The sequence below is a fragment of the Vombatus ursinus genome, unplaced genomic scaffold (assembly GCF_900497805.2).
Source record: "Vombatus ursinus unplaced genomic scaffold, bare-nosed wombat genome assembly UNPS02014799.1, whole genome shotgun sequence".
NCBI classification, from domain to species: Eukaryota; Metazoa; Chordata; class Mammalia; order Diprotodontia; family Vombatidae; genus Vombatus; species Vombatus ursinus.
The window spans coordinates 52,853,936-52,873,312 of NW_020954577.1; the positions used below are offsets into that span (position 1 = coordinate 52,853,936).

Here is a 19,377-nt window from a genome sequence, read left to right on the forward strand (position 1 = left end):
GTTGGTGATCCTTGTCTTAGGGTGGCAATAATTTTCAACACATTACACTTTCATGTTTACATGACCATGACAACTCAAGTCATGAATTCTGGTTCACTGAAACATTTAATCATGAAGTGACAGATGTCCCCTTTAAAAAATAAGAGCTCAAAAAAATTAATAAAGGTTCGATTTATCTGCACTGCAGGGCACACAACTTTAAAAGAAAGGATGCAGTGAAAAAAAAAGGTACTGGCCTGTCTGGGTTAGGGACATCATTCTTGTCATTAGCAATTTCTTGGAAGAGTTCCAAGCATAGTAAAGGAAGTAAATAGACCAATTCTGAACTACTTCCATACCTGTGACTGATACACAAAAAAAGAGAAGAAAATTTTACTTTATGCTACCCCTACTCATAAACAAACCATAACAATGAACTAGACTTCATGCACTTTACCCAGGTGGATTTAAAAAACAACACTAGTATGTTTAAAAAAAAAGTTATCTACCAGATCATTCTGCACTGGATCATATTAATATGTATCTGATATGGCAAATGGATAGCCTACTGAAGAAGACACAGATTTTAAGAATGTAACAATGAAAAATTCTACAGTATGGATATGTTCGTTGACTATACTGTTCTTTTTTTTTTTCTTTTTAATGTCTGAAATTAGGAATTTAGAATAGTATCAGCATCACTGAATACAACCAAAATCAAAATACAAACGTATTTTACAAACTTAAGAAACAAATACTAATTGAACACAATCTTTTCTAGACGAGGCAAAATCGAGCCCAGCCTACCTTAAGTTAAACAAGGATATTAATTATTTCAGCTATGAATACTGATGACCGATGGCTTACATGATTCCCTAAAGACAGATTATCAGTAACTAATTGTTACTGGGAAGAGCTTCACGGAAAGGATTCCTAAAGATCTGATTGGCCATGTAGTGGCGGATATGGAAAAGACATCATCTTGAAAGCTGAAATATGGAAAAGACATTAAGTCCTGAAGGTTGACATTTTACAAACAGTTTCAGAGAACACTGGGCAGAGCACATCTTAGGTGAACTCTGTCCTCTAAGAAGAGATCAATAACGGTTTAATGAAGTGCAAAGCTTAACAACTGATGCGCACAGTACAATTATTAATGTTATCCTTGGCAAACGAGAAGTGTGTTTTACACAGCCTCGTCCTGGGGCTTAATGGAATATTTTACTGAAAGTGCAGATGGCAAGGCAGAGACTTCTTTTAACCTATGAGTGCTGCCATTAGGTATTTTAGCGATAAAGCAAAGACCCTAAGCTTCAGATTTTGAGTTTACATCCTAGCAGGGTAATACAAAAGGAATTAAAATGATCTGTACTCACCGAAGAGCTGGACAAACATTATTTGGATTTCCGTTTGCGACGTGTGTTATGTGTGTGCACCATACCTAAGTTTGGACTAAATGTACTTGCCAGCTTTTAGGATGGAATATATTTGGCACCGACAAATGAACTAACTGTATTTCCTTAATATTTGAGTTAATATCCAAGTATAAGTAAAAACCAAGTTGTTCCATCAAATCCCCTTGGCCTTGCCTCAACTGCTGCTATGATCTTAGCAGAAACTGCAAATTACAGCAGGCAGCACAGTGCCTTCAATGAGAGCTGAGTTATCTGCATCTTCCTAGTGATCTAATCTCACAACCCTATGATCACATCTGGCCCTGAAAAGCTGCAAGGCCAAACATACTTGGTCAGCAACTTCTATTTTCATTGAATACTTACAATTTTGCAAGTTATCCTTGCTAGATTGTGAAGGAAGAAAACCCACATAAAACAACATTTTATAGGGATTTTACTTCAATTACAAATTTCAGTTTAAAAAAATGTAACAAAAATGTCAGATGGAAGCACAGGGTGCCATTGTTTTCAGAGACTCAGAAAATATCTCGTCCATAGGAACGATTCATGTTTCAAGGGTTTCTTCATTTGCTCCACAGGTATCGACAACACAAATTAAACAGCTCGTTACTGGAAAAGCTCGGACTTTCGAATTGGCGACCCACTTGTCTGTTTCAGTATTATATTCAAGGATGTGTCCTAAACGACCCACGCCCTGAAAGCCAGCCAAGACATAAACGATGGCACCAACAGCTGCACATTTCACGGTTACGCCCTTCCATGGCATTGGTGACACCATCTTCCATTCATTCAGCTTAATATCATAATATTCCACATTGTCCAGACCACCTTTGAAAGATGGAAACAAGAAATTACTATATCTGATCACAATACGTAATTCCAATTTCATAAATATTTCTTCTAAGTCCTCTAAACGCTGAATACCTTTATAAAGACATAACTTTTCTTGGGTTAGAAACATAAAAATATTTGCTAGAGCTTTTTAAAACGAAAAGACAGGTGGCCTTTAGGGCAGAATCAGATAGCTGGATGAAGGAAAATAATCAGTGGAATTTTATTATTGTCCAACTCTCGATAACAAGTATGCAAGACTCCTAATTTCTTTTACTTCCTCCTGGCTTGCCTTTCAAACAGTCTACCAAACAATAAAACAGTAGTCAGGAGAAGGGAGGGAGAAGCTGCTTCTTGAGTCAAATTTGGCGAATGGTTAAAGTGATGGACTAAGACAAATTTTCTTGATCATCTACTGATTCGCTTATCCATGATCCTCCTGTGGGAACGCTTCACGATAATGGTGGACTGCCTTGTAGGACTAGGATTAGCAGGAGAAACAATGCCTATCGCCAAGTGCCTTAACTGTATTAATTATATCAGATTTTGTAAACTGTTTCTCCAAGGTGGTGTGCAATGGTGGGCAAAAAACTTGATCAGAAATGTAGGGTTGTATACATGAAGGACGAGGTGGTGATAGCGTGGAGCTGTAAGCAGTATATAACCTATGGACAGCTTACATGCTCCACTGGTACCCTCCCAACGTCAAGAGAAAATAAGAAAGGCTCCTAGCTCGTTGAGTGGACCATCTATTGTGAACTTATGGGAAGGCATGGATGAGAGCTGCACAAGACTGGAAGACTGTGTCACTAGAGGCAATAACGGACAGCATCAATAACATTGAACCACTGGAGTACTCCAGTGGGTATTGCCCACTTTTTCTTCCCGGGGAAACTGATATAAAATGATCACCTTCAGAAGTTCAGTGGTCGTGCCCTGTAGGCCTGCCCTCCACGAGGAGACGTTTTAAAGAGCAAGGTTGCCAGCTGGGAGGAAGGAAACACGCACGAAGGAGGTATGGCCTACAAAGTAGGAACCCATGACTGTTGGGCACAAGGTAGATGGAATTTGGGCCGAGGTCATGACAATCCCTTCCTCTCAGCATTAATCCCTACCCAAGTTTCCCAGGACTTCTTTCCTCCATTAACTTTAAAGTCGAGTCATTCTATTTTGCAAGCTGCCCCTTTTTCATGATTCTCCCACATGGGATACCGCAGGTTTAGCCCAGATTCAGTGAGCCTTTGCAACGGAAATATTTTACCCAAGTTTTCACTTTGAAAACCTACTACGTGTCACACAATGATCTATGAATTCTATCTATGCTTTGTAAAGAATCATAACCCAAACTTCATGCTTGTAGATTAGAGAGACTCTTGGGTACTCTGAAATGAGGGAAGACTGTGGGCAGAACAGCCATTCCTGGGCAGCACTGAGGAGTGAGCAAGCGAGATACCTAAGCCGTTCTGACCGCCCACAGCAAATATCTTGTCTTTCACAAACACCAGCCCATGATTCTTCCTGGCTTCAATCATTGGACATAGCTCAGTCCACCTAAGAAAAGAAAAGAAACAGACTTCTGAGTGTTTGGATCAGAGGAAGAAAAAAGGATTTTTACTCTCATCTATGAGTTATCTATAAAAGCTCATCAATTACTCTTTGCCGGTAACGATATGAAACTGTGTTTGTGCTCGAACACACATATGCACACAACTGTGCTAAATTATCTTTGGGTCTTAGGCTGAAGTTCTGCTGTCCCCACGGTTCCCAACATGCTTTGTGGTGGCGGGCGCTATCATAGCTGACAAAGGCTGACCTATGTCTTGGCCATAGCTGACCTTGTAGTCACATATAGATGTAGACCTACTTGAAGAAAATCCAACACATGAAATAAACAAAAATACAAATTCACAAAGCAAATAGAGTAGGACATGATTACTCATTATTATAAAAGGACTTCTTGCTTCAGAAAAGATTTGCTAGAAGATTCTTTCCACGTGATACAGCCCTTTTTGTAGGGTTCAAAGTCCTTTCCCAGCCATTACCACATTTGGTTCTGGTGAGGTAAGTAGGGCCGGACCCCCATAGCACTGGCTACGGAGTCATAAGAACTGTCATTTAAATCCATGCTCAGACACAAATCTGATGCGTGACGGACAGTAGGCAACTGCTCACGGAAGTTCTCTGAACCTCAGTTTCCTCACCTGTAAAATGGGGATAAAAATAACCGTACTACCTTCCTTGTAGGATTGTTATAATGAAAGCATCTTGTAAAAGTTCTGGAATTATGAGTTAACTGAGGCAGGAGAAAGACACAGGACTACAATACTAGCATTTTAACCTTGGCAAAGAACTTTGAGACTAGCTAGTCTGAACCTCTTCTTTTCAAGAGAAGAAAATGAGGTCTCAATGAAGAACATAACTTGTTCAACGTCACAAAGTAAGTCAGTGGGACAAGCAAGACTTGAATTCAAGACTTGTGACTCCTTTTCCAGGTCTTTATGTGCTGAGCCATGCTACTTCTCCAAACGTTTCTATCCTTATATCTCTAGGATCTCTGATGTCATTATTGTCAGAATTCCCTCTGCTAATGCATAGAACAGCTGCCCCTATGCCTACTAGGAAATGCCCTTCATGAGTTGGGATGGCAAAAAAAAAAAAAAGTTATCCCCCTGAGGCTCTCCTGGTGATGATGCCTCTCCCAAATTAGCAAAGCCTTTACAGATGGGTATAATCTGCCAAAGCGTGGGTTCCAGAGGCTACTTTTAGAACCCTGGGTCACCTTCACACCAAAATGCAGCATTGGAACATGAGTCTTTAAATAGTGAGGCCAAAATACACATGGCAGAAATGAGCTGAACTACAAAAATTCAATTTATACGCCCCTCCCCCCTCATAAAAAATTACACAAAATGAACCTATGTATGCATGTGTGTGCATGTGTATATACACGTATGTGTATGTCTCTGTCTCCACTGTAGACTCAAAGATCAGTAAATGTCACAAATATACTTCCTTCTATACACCATATGTGATGAGTGGACCTGGCCCTTTTCCACTCTATAGATAGTTTGACTCCCAGAAGCTGACAGTTTGTGAATTTCTACATTTCACAAGTAGAAGCCAATTAGCTTAATTCCCTAGTTTAGGATTAAAATTTAAAAAAAAAAAAGATAATTTCAAAACTGTTCAGGAATATGTCAAAACAGGTAAAGAAATCTTCATAAAAAAGTAACTTGGATGTTTGCATTGCATTTTAGAAGTGAAATTAGGTCCACAGATGATGTTTTTCCTTTAGATAACTAGATCAGATAATGTGTTCAGAGTAGTTTTGTATTTGTGAAAATCTAAGTACTCTTTAAAAAAATATTGAATTCTATTTCAACACACATGCTTCAAATTGCAGAACAGCATTTAGGTGCCATATGTTTAAAATATTCTCTATATTGAATAAATGCAATTGGTTTCCAAAATTCTTAGTGCAATACAATCCCTGAGTAATTGGAAAACCAATAATGGTCTTGGAAGAGAGATCATGAAATAGACCTCCTCCCCTCTGGAAAGGTGAGGGACCTCTAGGGCAGGATGCTGTCAAAACAGTTAGATGAGCTCATGGAACCGGGGCCTTTTGCTTAACTGGTTTTCCTTGTTATAAGAAAGGGTTCAGTTCGAGGCATGAGGAAGGGGAAGGTTTCCAAAAATGACTGATGCCAAAACAAAAGGAATCAGTAAAACTTACTTAAAAATAAAATAAAAATAAAACCACTAGGGATAGAGATCTTCATTGCCCTCCTCTTCAGTAGTGAACAACCGTAGTTTGGTTTAAACTAAATGTATAGAAAGAAAGATGGCTTGATTGTGAAGGTGCCTATAATGTACATTAGCCTAGAAGAGGTGTTGACCTCCCTTAAGTTTGGGTGATGCTCCTACAGCACAGGTCTGACTGTATCGCTTCCCTGACTCGCTATTTAACTCTAACTTCATCATTAAACTGAAACTGATCTCTCCAAAATCAAACTGTGATCTCTTAGTCGCCAAATCGAATGGCTTCTTCTCAATCCTTATCCTTCTTGACCTCACTGCAGCATCTGAAATTGCCAATCACCCCCTTGTCTTGGAAAGTCTCTCCTCTCTAGGTTTTCATGACACTGTTCTTTCCTGGTCCTTTTCCTATCTGACATCGATTCCCAATAGTTCAGTTTTCATCTCTATACATATGATTTCCAGGTCACATACATGATTCAGCTCTTGCCTCTTGCTGAGGCCCTCCCAACTACATGCTTTTTCAGTGGTTGTCTTCCATCCCCGGAATTCTCTCCATCTCAACTTCTCACTATGTCCAGCTCTGGCATTTCTCTCAGCTCCAACCTTACATCACCTACTGCCTTGTGGACACCCCAAATTGAATGGCTCATAGGGATTTCAAACTCAACATGTTCAAAAGAGAACTCATTTTCTCCCTGAAGCTCTGCTATCTTCCCAACCTCCCTACTATTGTTGAGGGCCAAACTATCCTCTTAATAACACAGGTTCACATCTTCGGCGTTCTCCTCACTTTCTCTCATTTGCTCACCAATCTGCTGCCAGTTCTTCTCATTTCTACCTTCACAATGTAGCTCATATATGTTTCCTTCTCTCTCCTCACACAGCTGCCAGGTCTTTACCTCACATCTGGATTGAAAGTACGTATCTGACCGCTCCATTCCCCTTCTCAATTATTTCCAGCAGCTCCCTCTTATCTCCAGGTTCACAACCTTTTCCTTTCCTCTTTCCCCTGCCTACCTCTTCTACATTTACTTCCCTCCATGAACTCTGAAGATCCAGCCACACTGGCCATCTTGCTGTTTCTTGAATAGGACGGTGCACCTTCCACCTCTGTGCCTTTTCACCAGCTGTCCCCCACGCCCGACCACTGACTCCTGGCTTTGTTTAAGAATCAGCTCAAACCCCACCTTCTCCAGGAGGTCCTTCCTAGTTATTGTCTCCTCTATTGGTATGTGAGTTCCCTGAAGACAGGGGCCATCTTTTTTGCCCTTCTTTGTATTTGTTGTTGCTGTTCAGTTGTTTTTTGGTCGCGTCTGACTCTTCATGACCCCACTTAGGGTTTTCTTGGCAAAGATACTAGAGTGGTTTGCCATTTCCTTCTCCAGCTCATTTGACAGATGAGGAAACTGAGGCAAACAGGGTTAAGTGATTTGTCCAGGGTCACACAGTTAGTAAGTGTCTAAAGCCAAATTGGAATTCAGGAAGATAAGTCTTCCTGACTCCAGGCCACTCTATCCACTGTGCCACTTCGCTGCCCCTTTCTTTGTATACCCAGTACTTAGCATAGTGCCATCTACAAGGTAAGCACTTAATGAGTGCTTGTTCATTGACTCCCTATCAGTGGTAGGATAAATACAAACTCCTCACAAGCTGTCTTCAGTCTCCCCTTTCAGCCTAATTACTCATGGTTTTTCTTCATTCTCTCTATGGGCAAGCCAAACTGGCCTTTCTGCTGTTCTTGATGTGTGACATTCCATTTCTTGTCTTGGTACCTCTGTCTATATTGTCCCCTATGCCAGGGATGTACTCTCTCAAACAAGTAACTGGGAAAAAAAAATCTCTGCATCAAGTTCCTTTGATAAAAATTTTATATCAAAGATACATAAAGAACTGACTCAAATGTATAAGAATAAGTACCATTTCCTAATAGACAAATAGTCAAAAGCTATGAACAGGAAGGAATAAATCTAAGCTATCAATAGCCATATGAAAAAATGCTCCAAATTACTAATGATCAGAAAAATGAAAATTAAAACAACTCTGAGGCACCATCTCACAAACAAAGATGATGGGAAAAAAAGGAAAATGACAGTTGCTGGGGGGATTATGAGAAAACAGGCATACTAACAAAGTACTGGTAGAATTACAAACTGGTCTAGTCCAGAGGTGGGGAACCTGCAGCCTTGAGGCCACAGGTGGCCTTCTAAGTCCTCGGGTGCGGCCTTTAGTCCAAGTTTGACAGAAGACATCCTTTATTAAGGGGATTTATTCTGTGAAGTTTGGATTCGGTCAAAGGGCCGCACTTGAGGACCTAGAGGGCCACATGTGGCCTTGAGGCTGCAGGTTCCCCACCCCTTGAGTCATTCTGGAAACCAATTTGGATCTATGCTCCTAAAGTCACAAAACTGTTCATATTTCAATCCAGTGACACTGTTACTAAGGCTACACGACCCGTCCCCCCCCCCCCCCCCCCAAGAGATGAAGAAAGAAGAAAATGGCCCATATACTGGAAAATATTTAGAGCAGCATTTTTTTTTGTAGTGGCAAAGAATTGGAGACTAAGGAGGTGGCCATAAATTGGGGAACTGCTGAACAAAGTATGTTACATGAATGTGATGGAATACTACTGTGGCAAAAGAAATGACAAAGGGATGGTGTCAGAGAAACCAGGGAAGATTTGTATGAACTGATACAGAGTGAACAGAAGAAGACAAACAACATTTACAATTGTAACAACACTGTATCGGCAAACTGCTCGGAAAGACAATAGAACTCTGAGCAATGCCATGACCAAACAGGTCAAAGGGCCAATGGTGAAGCCTGGCCCCTTTCTCCTGATAGAGGGGATGGACTCCAGATACAGAAAACAGACATTTTTAAACATGGCCAATGTGGGAATTTGTTCTGATCAAGAGTGTGTGTCCATTTGTCAGAGGGTTTTTTTCAATGCGGGAGCAAGATAGGAGAGAGGGAAAACAAATGCTTGTTAAATAGGAAGAAAAAAAAGTTCTTGGTCAGTACATACGTCTCTGTGGCAGGATCATAAACTTCACAGGAATTCAAGACTCTTCCAGAAACGTTGTTCCCTAAACTTCCACCACAAACATAGATGAGACCATTGGCTTCCACCATCCCATGGCTGCAGCGCTGGGTCAGCATGCTTGGCTTTGTGTGCCAGCTTTCTGTTCTGGTATCATAGCATTCAAACAAGTATAAAGCAGAGTTTCCTTCAGGAGAAAAAGGCCCCATCAGTGTTTATTTAACTTAGTTTAGTTATCATGCATGAATTCAGAGTTGAGTGAGCCAAATCATTAGTGACAGGAGGGAAGAATTTAAGGTTTGGGAATCAGCTTTATTCCTAAGCCACAAAAATTTCATGCATTTCAGCATAATGAGAATAAAATTGTTCCTATATCACACGTTGTTTTTTAGAGTGGCTAACTACGGTTATACAGACGTTGGAAAATATGGAAAGGAGAATCTGTTGGGAAGACTGTTTCGTGGGTGGCTGAGCTTCAGAAGAATTCTTCTGTTTAACTTTAACAGAAAAGTTAAATATGCCTCCAAACTCATGGTCCATGAAAGAAACTACCTAAACCAGCAATGTTTGTACAAATGGAGGAAAAACAGTCCCAAATGAGCCCAGATGGTAAACCCACATCTTAAAAAATCAGAACAAAGGAAAAACCATTCAGTGGAATTCCAAGTCCTATCATTTAGAATTTTTTTTAGCACATATAACAAATGGTCCCTCCTTAAGCGTGTGCTGTGCCACATTTCCCCATGGTCCTACCTTTGATGACTGATGGCGTTGGCCTGACAACCAAGGTCATTATTGATCTCCCCTGCTTGTGTAGGCATTACATTAGGAGCTAGTTTACCTCCCCCTCTTCTGCATTTGAATTGCAAATCCTGAAGGCAAGACCCAGATATTTCTCTTACTTTGCAACTCTGCCTACTATGGGAGGTTAGGATGATAATGTTATTATTGTGAATCACTGCTTTTCTCTATGCCACCTTAGAATTCCGAACCCTAAGATGGCTCCATTTGCCCATGAGAATGTCATCTCCTGAAGAGCTGGGTCTTGTCTTTTTTTTACATCTTTGTCTTTCCATTGCTTAGCACAGTGAATGACACATAGTAGGCGCTTCAATAAATATCTGTTGAAGGGTTTGAATTTGGTTGAATCCTAATTCCTTCCCTACCTCTGGACCTTGCAAATATTAAGACCAGAAAAAGAGTCCACACGCCAAACGTTCAGTACGAAAACAGCCGCAAAAATACTTAAACAAAAGAAGCATCAGCAGATGTGGCCTGGCGCCTTAGCTCTGGGTATCTCAGATGATTTTCTCCCCTCCGGCGACTGTCAGGGCACTACATTCTCTTAGGCACTGGTAACTTGGTAGCTTCATCTCACTGATTCTTGGGGAAAATCTGGAGTACGTGGTAGGTTTTCCGAACAGCTGGTGTTGAAAGAACAAGCTGAAGCCAGCTGCTGATGTGGCTGGCTGCGCGCAGAAGGGCCTCATAAAGAAGTGCGAGACCTGCAACACTAGAGGGCAGCTCTGTGCCACCACCCCACATGGGCCATGGAATGCCCACAATGGCAGCATCTACAACCATCCCACAGGTACAAGGCCATTTTTTCCTGATCAAACAACAGGTGGTTTAAAACTTTCCCACACAAAACAAAGCTACAAGGTGAACGGAAAAAAAGCCTTCTGTTGAAGGAGCTGGCTTACGTCAAGTCATTCTTATGGACGTAGCTGTTAGATAAAATTATAAGGAGGGGGGGGAACCCTTAGTAAATATACAGTGCATGTATATAGTTGAACCCTAGCCTAGAGCTGAAAACCCTACAACAGCAAAGGCAGCATCACATCTTTAGATAGTGCTTAATAAATGCCTTTGGAGAAAGACCATGGATAGTTCATTGGCTTTAGGAAGCCGTGGCCTTTTCTAAGAGACAGCTGTTAAAATCTGATTTATTAACTGAGCTGGCTTTAAACGTGACATGGACAATGGAGCAGCTTCTGTTCGGAGACATAAGAAACGCCCGCTGAAGCATTCCAAACATCAGAAAACTATAACAAAACCCCCAGTTCTTACCCACTTCTGAGCCTCCAGATGTATAAATTTTGCCTTCTGCCGCACAGGCTGCTAGGCTATCTCGAGGTGCCGGAGGTCCCAGTTTGGAATACCAGCTGTCTTTGACTACATTATAGCAATCCATCCGCTTTATAGGGAAGAGCTGAGAACCTCCCAAAATGTAAACTACATTGTCCCAGAAGACACAAGCCGCATCTCTGCGCTTTTCAAAGGGGCAGCGGATGTCCGTCCAGCTATAATCCTATAATGGGAGAGAAGGAGATTCAGCTTGATGAGCCAGTGAACAGTGTACAAGTTTATAAATTAACCCACACCATGTCATACAGAAAAACCAAATAATATCTTGTCCATGTCTAAGCATCCAATTTAAACTGCAATGATTTCTTGAGAATGGCTGTCCATTCAAGGGGTAGGTGGTCCCTACTTCCAGCTCTGAAGTAGATTTGGTGAAGAATCTTAGATGTATAAACAGACCTTTCCTAATATCTGTTTATAATAATGCCCAAGACAAGTGCAGTCTTGATGGTGAAAACACTTTCAGTTTTCTAATGTAAATTCACTCCCATATCTTTCTTTCTTTGTTTTTTTTTTTTAACTCCCCAACCCCTTGCCAGTTGGCGCAAACCCTTGGAAGATCATGGACTGCAGTGGGGAGAGCATGGAGGCAGGCAGCCTCACCCACAGGGAGCTTCTGGAGGAAGCGAAGGCAAGAAGGCAAGACAGCGTCTATGAGCATCAGTGTAGACCCCACTCAGCTGCCAAGGAGACCTTCTTAAAGTGACCTCATCAGGTCACTCTTTTACTCAATCAACTGCAGTGACTCCTGTTCCTTCCAGGACCAAATACAAAATCCTGTAGTGCTTAAAGACCTTCATAATCTGCGCCCCTCCCCCTTTCAGTCTTCTTACACCTTATATCTCACCTAATACTGTCATCCAGTGACACTGGCCTCCTTCTTAGTCCTTATACAAGAGACTCCATCTCCAGACTCCAGGTATTTTTCCTGGTTGTGTCCCATGCCTGGAATGCCCTCCCTCTTCATCTCTGCCTCCTGGCTCTCTTCAAGTCTTAGCTCAAAGTCACCTTCTACAGCCAGCCTTTTTTGGATCTCTCTTCATTCTAGTGCCTTCTCTCTGTTAGTTATTTCCTATTTATCCTGTATATAGCTTGTTTGTGTATAGTTGTTTAAATGTTTTCTCCCCCATTAAATTGTGAACTCCTTGAGGGTAGAGATGATATTTCATATTTCTGTTTATCCCCATCACTTAGCACCACGGTGCCTGGCATATAGCAGGAACTCAATTTAATAAAAATTCATTGCCCAATTGGGTATTTATCATGAATAATTATTAATGTTTTCATTAATGTTAATAATAAATAGTAGCTAGCATTTATATAATGCTTTAAAGTCTGTAAAGCAGTTTAGATTGATTATCTTATTTTGTCCTCATAACACTCTTGGGAGGAAGATGTTATTATCATGCCTACTTTACAACTGAGGAAACTGAGGCACACAGCGATTCAGTGACTTGCCCAGGGTCCCACAGGTAGTAAGCGTATGAGGCAAGATCTCTAAGTCTAGAGCTTGTCCACTGAACCACCTAGCTGCCTCATATCTATTTGATCTTGGAGGCAACAGGGAGCCAATGGAGATTACTGAAGAGGGGGTGACAGGATAACCATCTGGGCCATGCCTGCCATGATGACACATGAGATTCTCCCATCAGCTGTGACACAAAGAGATGTTCGTGGACTGGAGAGGTGCCGTCTACCTGGTGTGACGTAGAATGTTGCAGAATGCTCTGCTTGTCATGCACCAACATACAAACATATGTGAACCTCTAGTATCCTTTTAAATGATATGTGACTTGATGCATGTGAGATGCCTCAATGGCTGAGATTCCAGTTCTGGGATTTCCACGGCTCTTCTGGAACAGATGCTGTCCTTCTCTTTGCCTTGCCTCGAAGCCATCACCAGAACAGCCTAGGAAACGGGCAGTATGGTGGGTGGAGTTCTGGCTCTGAAGTCAGGAAGACGAGTTCCAATTGAGCCTCAGACAGTGAATAGCTATGTGACTTTGGGCAAGTCATTTACCTTCTGTTTGTCTTCATTTCCTCAACTATAAAAAATTGGGTTAAGAGTACCCATCTCCCAGGGTTGTTGTTAGTACCAAAGGAGATAATATTTCTAAAGCCCATAGCACAATGACTGGCACATAGCAGGTGCCAGGTAAATGCTAGCTATTATTAGGATTATCACTGTTATGTCAGTGTGAAAGAGCACGAGTGATGGCCTACAAAGTGGGCTGTCCTTCAGTGGGGAAGGAGTTAATTCTCATGTCCTCCTAAAATCCATTCTTCACTCTAGTTTGGCTAAGGTAACCATGAGAAAAACCCAGCAAAACCAATTTCATGAGTAGGGCATGTTGTTGACAAGGTGCTCTTCCATTCAACTGATTGAAAGCGCTGATTTCTTTCTGGAGCACGCTATAAGAGCTAACTTTTTTTAGACTCAACTAACGAAACTCTCTGGACAACTCACCTATCTTCCAGTTCCCCACCCCCACCTCCACCTCAGCTGATGGTGGTCAGGAGACTTCGAATTTTCAAAGTTATTCAGAAGACTCAATTTTCCAATTAAACATCATTGCAGGGATCTAGAAGTTGCCAAAAGGTTTTCTTTGCCCATAAAACGTTTGGTTGCTTTTGGCCTGATCAAAGGAGATAATGTTATGGAAGTACTTTAAAAAATGTCAAGGGTTATGCAAACAGAAGATGTTATTATTATTAGGGACCAAAGAGACAAATCATTCCAAAGAGAGTTTGCATCTGAGGTGAAGTAATTTCCTGTGTTCAAAGTAGAGAATGAACAGTCATTTGCTGAATGTGGCAACGCTGTAAAGACTAGAATTTAATCGCTATGCTCTGCTGACCAACTGAAGCAAAGGACAATGATAAAAATATAATAATCGGGAAGAAGGCAAGCACATTTACCCCTACAACTCAATCTCTTGCCTTTCTCCTCTATCCAGAGACCCAACTGCAGAACCCTCAGTACATGGGTCACAGCTAAAGATCATAAGCTGGGATCCGATTAATTTGACATGAGCCAAGTGAAATGAAATGTCCTCCAGTAAAGACAGATTGGAAATGATTCTTTGCAGAAAAAGACACTAGGATGTAAAATCATTCAAAATGGAAATTTAAGGAAATCCCTATGGAAAAGAAAAAACAGAAAGGAGGTAGAAATGATGAGGCAGGGGGGAGGAAGGGGAGAAGAGAGGAAGGAAGGGTAAATCCTTAATTATTCCCTCCACCCCAATTCTTCAACTGTCCACATCTCTGTTATTGTGTTGAGGAGCTCATATTGCACATGAGGCAATGAAATAAAACGTGTCAATATATGAGCAAGTGGGTTGTGGTCTTGACTGAACTGTGGGAATTCTGAAAAGGGAAAAGTAATTGTGGCCTGGGGTCATTTAGGGAAAGCATCATGGAGGAGATGGGCCTTGAGTTTGGCCTTGAAAAAAGGGTAGGCCTTGGAGTGTTCAAGAGTGGGGAGATCCAAGATATGCAGGGAACTAACTACCATGTGCAACCCAAAGACACTCCCCAGTGGATAAGTGGCCAAGGGATATGAATAAACAATTCTCAAAAGAATTGCAAACCACTGACCATCATATAAGAGATTGCTCCGAATCACTATGAATGAAGAAAACAAAACAAAACAACACTGTTCCACTTCACACCCAGATAATTGGCAAAGATGACAAATATAGAGCTTAAAACACTATAAAAATGTTTACTGTTGTTATTGTTATTATTATTGCCAATGATGGCAAGGCTGTGGAAAGACAAGCACACTAATGCATGATTGGTGGAACTGAAAATCAGACTGAAATTACACAAAGAAAATTTGTTAAATGTACATGTACACCATTTGAAGCAGAGATTCTATTGAAAGGTATGTGTCTCAGGGGTGGAGCCAAGATGGCAGAGGGAAAGCAGTGACTTGCTAGAGCTCTCCCCCAAACCCCTCCAAATACCTGTAAAAAAATGGCTCTAAACAAATTCTAAAGCAGCAGAACCCACGAAAAGACAGAGTGCAACAAATTTCCAGCCCAAGACAATCTGGATAGTTGATCTGAAAGGTATATCATGTGGGCCTGGGAGAGGAGCACAGTTCGGCGTGGGCACGCAGGCCGCAGTGACCCTGGAGCAGGCCTCAGAGGACTGAATCACAGGCAGCTGTGGCAGTTTCCAGACTTCTCAGCCCACAAACGCCAAAGACAACTTAGAAGGTCAGTGGGAAAAGTCTGTGACTGTGGTAAGAGAAGGAGTTAGGTTTCAGCTGCAAGTCCAGAGCGTGCCCTCAGGGCAGGAGCTGCGTCCTGAGCTTCTGGTCCACAGACTGAGGGGGAATCCAGTGGCTGATCAGAGGGGGATTGCACTGATCTCTTTGCCAGGGCTGAGGCAGGAATCTCTTGCTTTGCCCGTGCTTGGATCTGGGTCACAGTTCTGAGGGGCGGTCCTGGGGCAAGGAGGAGCGGAGGAGCTTGTTGTGGCGGTAGAGAGGAAACACCTTGCCCCTTATCATAGCACCTTGGAAGAACTGAAAATTTTCAGGTCCCTAGAAGTATCTCTGAAAACAGCTGTACAAACCCCCAAAGCTTGGGACAGTACATTCTCCACATTGGAAACAGACTTTTACCTTAACAAAGAGTTTAAAACTCAAGTAACTGGTTGGGATCACGAGCAAGTAGCACAAAAAGAGTCAGACTATATTATCTTACTTTGGTGACAAAGAAGATCAAAACATACAACCAGAAGAAGAAAACAAAGTCAAAGCTCCTACATCCAAAGCCTCCCACACAAATATGAATCAGTCCCAGGCCATAGAACAGCTCACAAAGGATTTTGAGAAGCAAATAAGAGAAACAGAGGAAAAACTGTGAAGAGAAATGAGAGTGATGCAAGAAAATCATGAAAAGCAAGTGAACAGCTTGCTAAAGGAGACCCAAAAAAATACTGAAGAAAATAACACCTTAAAAAATAGCCTAACCCAAATGGCAAAAGAGGTCCAAAAAGCCAATGAAGAGAAGAATGCCCTAAAAAGCAAAATTGGACAAATGGAAAAGGAAGTCCAAAAGATTACTGAAGAAAATACTTCCTTAAAAATTAGAATAGAGCAATTGGAAGCTAGTGACTTTATGAGAAATCAAGACACTGTAAAACAAATCCAAAAGAATGAAAAATCAGAAAACAATGTGAAATATCTCATTGGAAAAACAACTAACCTGGAAAATAGATCCAGGAGAGAGAACTTAAAAATTATCGGACTATCTGAAAGCCATGATCAAAAAAAGTGCCTGGACATCATCTTTCAAGAAATGATCAAGGAAAACTGCCCTGATATTTTAGAACCAGAGGGCAAAATAGAAATTGAAAGAATCCACCGATCTCCTCCTGAGATCCCCAAAGGAAAACTCCTAGGAATATTGTAGCCAAATTCCAGAGCTCCCAGGTCAAGGAGAAAATATTACAAGCAGCCAGAAAGAAACAATTCAAGTACTGTGGAAACACAATCAGGATAACACAAGATTTAGCAGCTTCTGCATTAAGGGACCGCAGGGCATGGAATATAATATTCCGGAGGGCAAAGAAGATAGGATTACAACCAAGAGTCACCTACCCAGCAAAACTGGGTATAATTCTTCAGGGGAAAAAATGGTCATTCAGTGAAATAGAGGACTTTCAAGCATTCTTGATGAAAAGACCAGAGCTGAATAGAAAATTTGACTTTCCAATACAAGACTCAAGTGGAACATGAAGAGGTAAACAAGAAAGAGAAATCGTAAGAGATTTATTAAGATTGAACTGTTTACATTCCTGCATGGAAAGATGATATTTGTAACTCATGAGACCTTTGTCAGTATTAGGGTAGTTGCAGGGAAAAAATTATATGTATGTATATATATATAGATAGATAGATAGATAGATGGATAGATAGATAGATAGATAGAGGGCACAGGGTGAGTTGAAAATGAAAGGGTCATATCTGGAGAATAAAATTAAGGGGTGAGAGAGGATTATACTAGGAGAAGGAGAAAGGGAAAGGTAGAAAGGGGTAAATTATTTCACAAAAAAAAAAATAGAAAAGAAAAGACTGTTACAGTGGAGGGGAACCGGGGGAAGGTGAGAAGAAATGAGTGAATCTTATTCTCATAGGATTTGACTTAAGGAGGGAATAACATACACACTCAATTGGGTATGGAAATCTATCTTACCCTACAGGAAAATAGGAGGGGAAGGGGACAAGAGAGTAGGGGGATGACAGAGAGGAGGGCAGATTGGGAAAGGGGGTAATCAGAAGCCAATACTTCTGAGGAAGGACAGGGTCAAAAGAAAGAATAGAATAAATGGGGGGGGGCAGGATAGGATTAAGGGAAATAGAGTTAGTTTTTCACAGAATGTCTACTATGGAAGTGTTTTGCATACCTACACATGTATAGCTTGCCTTTTCGATGAGGGTGGGTGGGGAGGGAGGAAGGGAGAAAATTTGGAACCCAAAGTTTTAAAAACACATGTTTAAAAAAAAATGTTTTTACATGCAACTGGAAAATAAGAAATACAGGAAATGGGGTACAGAAATCTATCCTGCCCTACAGGAAAATAGAAGGGGAAGGAGGGGAGAGATAGCAGGGAAAGCAGACTAGGGGAAGGGGTATTCAGAATGCATGCCATCTTGGGGTGGGGGTAGGGGTGAGATGGGGTGAAAATTTGGAACTCAAAATCTTATGGAAGTAAATGTTGAAAACTAAAACTAAAAATTAAAAACAAACAAACAAACAAAAAAAAAAAGAAAGAAAGGTATGTGTCTCAAGGAGATCCACAATATAAAGGTCCCATATGCATCGATATGTTTATAGTAGCATTTTTTTTTGTAGGAGCAAAAAACTGGAAAGAGGATGTCCTTTTGAGTGGGGAACGGCCAAATAAATTGTGGTACATTAATCTATATTGGAGTTTTTATTACCTGAATATCACAAATAAACTATAATGTATAATATAGTTTTATAACTAATAAAAGTGTTACCTTGGAGGAGAGGAAAGGACTTCCTGTCTCTGAAGTTTTTTTGGACCAGCTCCAAATGTTTTCAGCAAGGCCACAGAGCCTGAGGCTGACAGCCTACTACTCCACTTACTCCTACTCTCCAAGCCCACGGAGGAAAAGGTTAATGAGCAGCCATGGAGGAAAAATAGGGACATATAAAAAAATAGGAAAAATAGGGAAAAATCCTGGGACTGGAGTCTTCCAACCAAGGTGGAGTCTTAGGTCAATGACAAAAGGCCCTTAGACTTAAGGATGCTGGACATGGTTGGATAAAATTAGTCTTAATGAACAACAGCATGCAAATGGGCAATTTCCCAGTAGTTAAAGATCAGCTAAAATAGCAAAGGGTCAAAGGGGACACCAGGGACTAGCTGAAGGTAATTACTAATTAAGAATCACAGCTAAGGTAATAAATCATAAAAGACTCTTTGTTGCCCCCCCCTTTAAAGTACTCAGTTTGAGGATGGTCCCTGGAAGCCAAATCTTGAAGCACCTGGTTAAGGGGGCAACAGGCTCCACGTCTTGCCAGAGCCTTTTCTGAGCAGTTAATAACTAAACAATGAATGATAGGGAAGGACATTTCTATCTTCATCTTCTCTACCATGGAACATTACTATGAAATGATTTGTAAATTTGGCTTTGGACCAGTGAGAGACATTATGACCTATTAGCTTTAAGCAATTATCCTGACGCCATGAATCCTCTTCCAGTCACAGATGCTTTCAAGAGTGGCTGACCTACCAATGCCCAGCTCCATGTGCCCCATCTAGCTGGTTTTGGCAGACAATGCCTACAGTTTTCAGCATTGTTGTCTTTGATGGAGGCTTTTAATATAATTAACTTTGGGTTGGTTTTTTTTTTTCCATCTCTCATTATCAGGCAGCTTGCTGTGTTATCAAAAATATAGACAGCTGGAAATCACAGAACTCCATACAATATTAAAGAACAGACATTAGTTCTGATTTCTTAAAATTAAAAAAAAGAAATCTCCCAATTAGCTGATTGATACCAGGTTGAAACTTTTAATAGAGCTGCACTCAGGGTCAAAGGCTCAAAGGCTCAAGGGTTTTCCTTCATATGTGTGTGTATGAGTAAGGGAGAGCGAGAAACACACATGTATGTAAAATATGTACATATGTATATTATGCACGTGTGTGTATGTGTGT

The 19,377-nt window shown here is 41.0% G+C and overlaps 1 protein-coding gene across 1 annotated transcript in view; it reads right to left on the reverse strand.

The window, feature by feature from the left end:
• Positions 1-1,810: 1,810 nt before the first annotated feature.
• LOC114050692 (kelch-like protein 7) overlaps positions 1,811-19,377 on the reverse strand; it is a 55,684-nt gene continuing 38,117 nt past the window's right edge. The window contains exons 8-11 of the mRNA XM_027872554.1: positions 11,098-11,338; positions 9,013-9,214; positions 3,679-3,776; positions 1,811-2,222 (exon numbers count right to left, since the gene is read on the reverse strand). Coding sequence (XP_027728355.1) covers positions 1,939-2,222; positions 3,679-3,776; positions 9,013-9,214; positions 11,098-11,338 — 825 coding nt within the window. The 3' untranslated portion in view covers positions 1,811-1,938. The remainder of the gene's footprint in view (positions 2,223-3,678; positions 3,777-9,012; positions 9,215-11,097; positions 11,339-19,377) is intronic.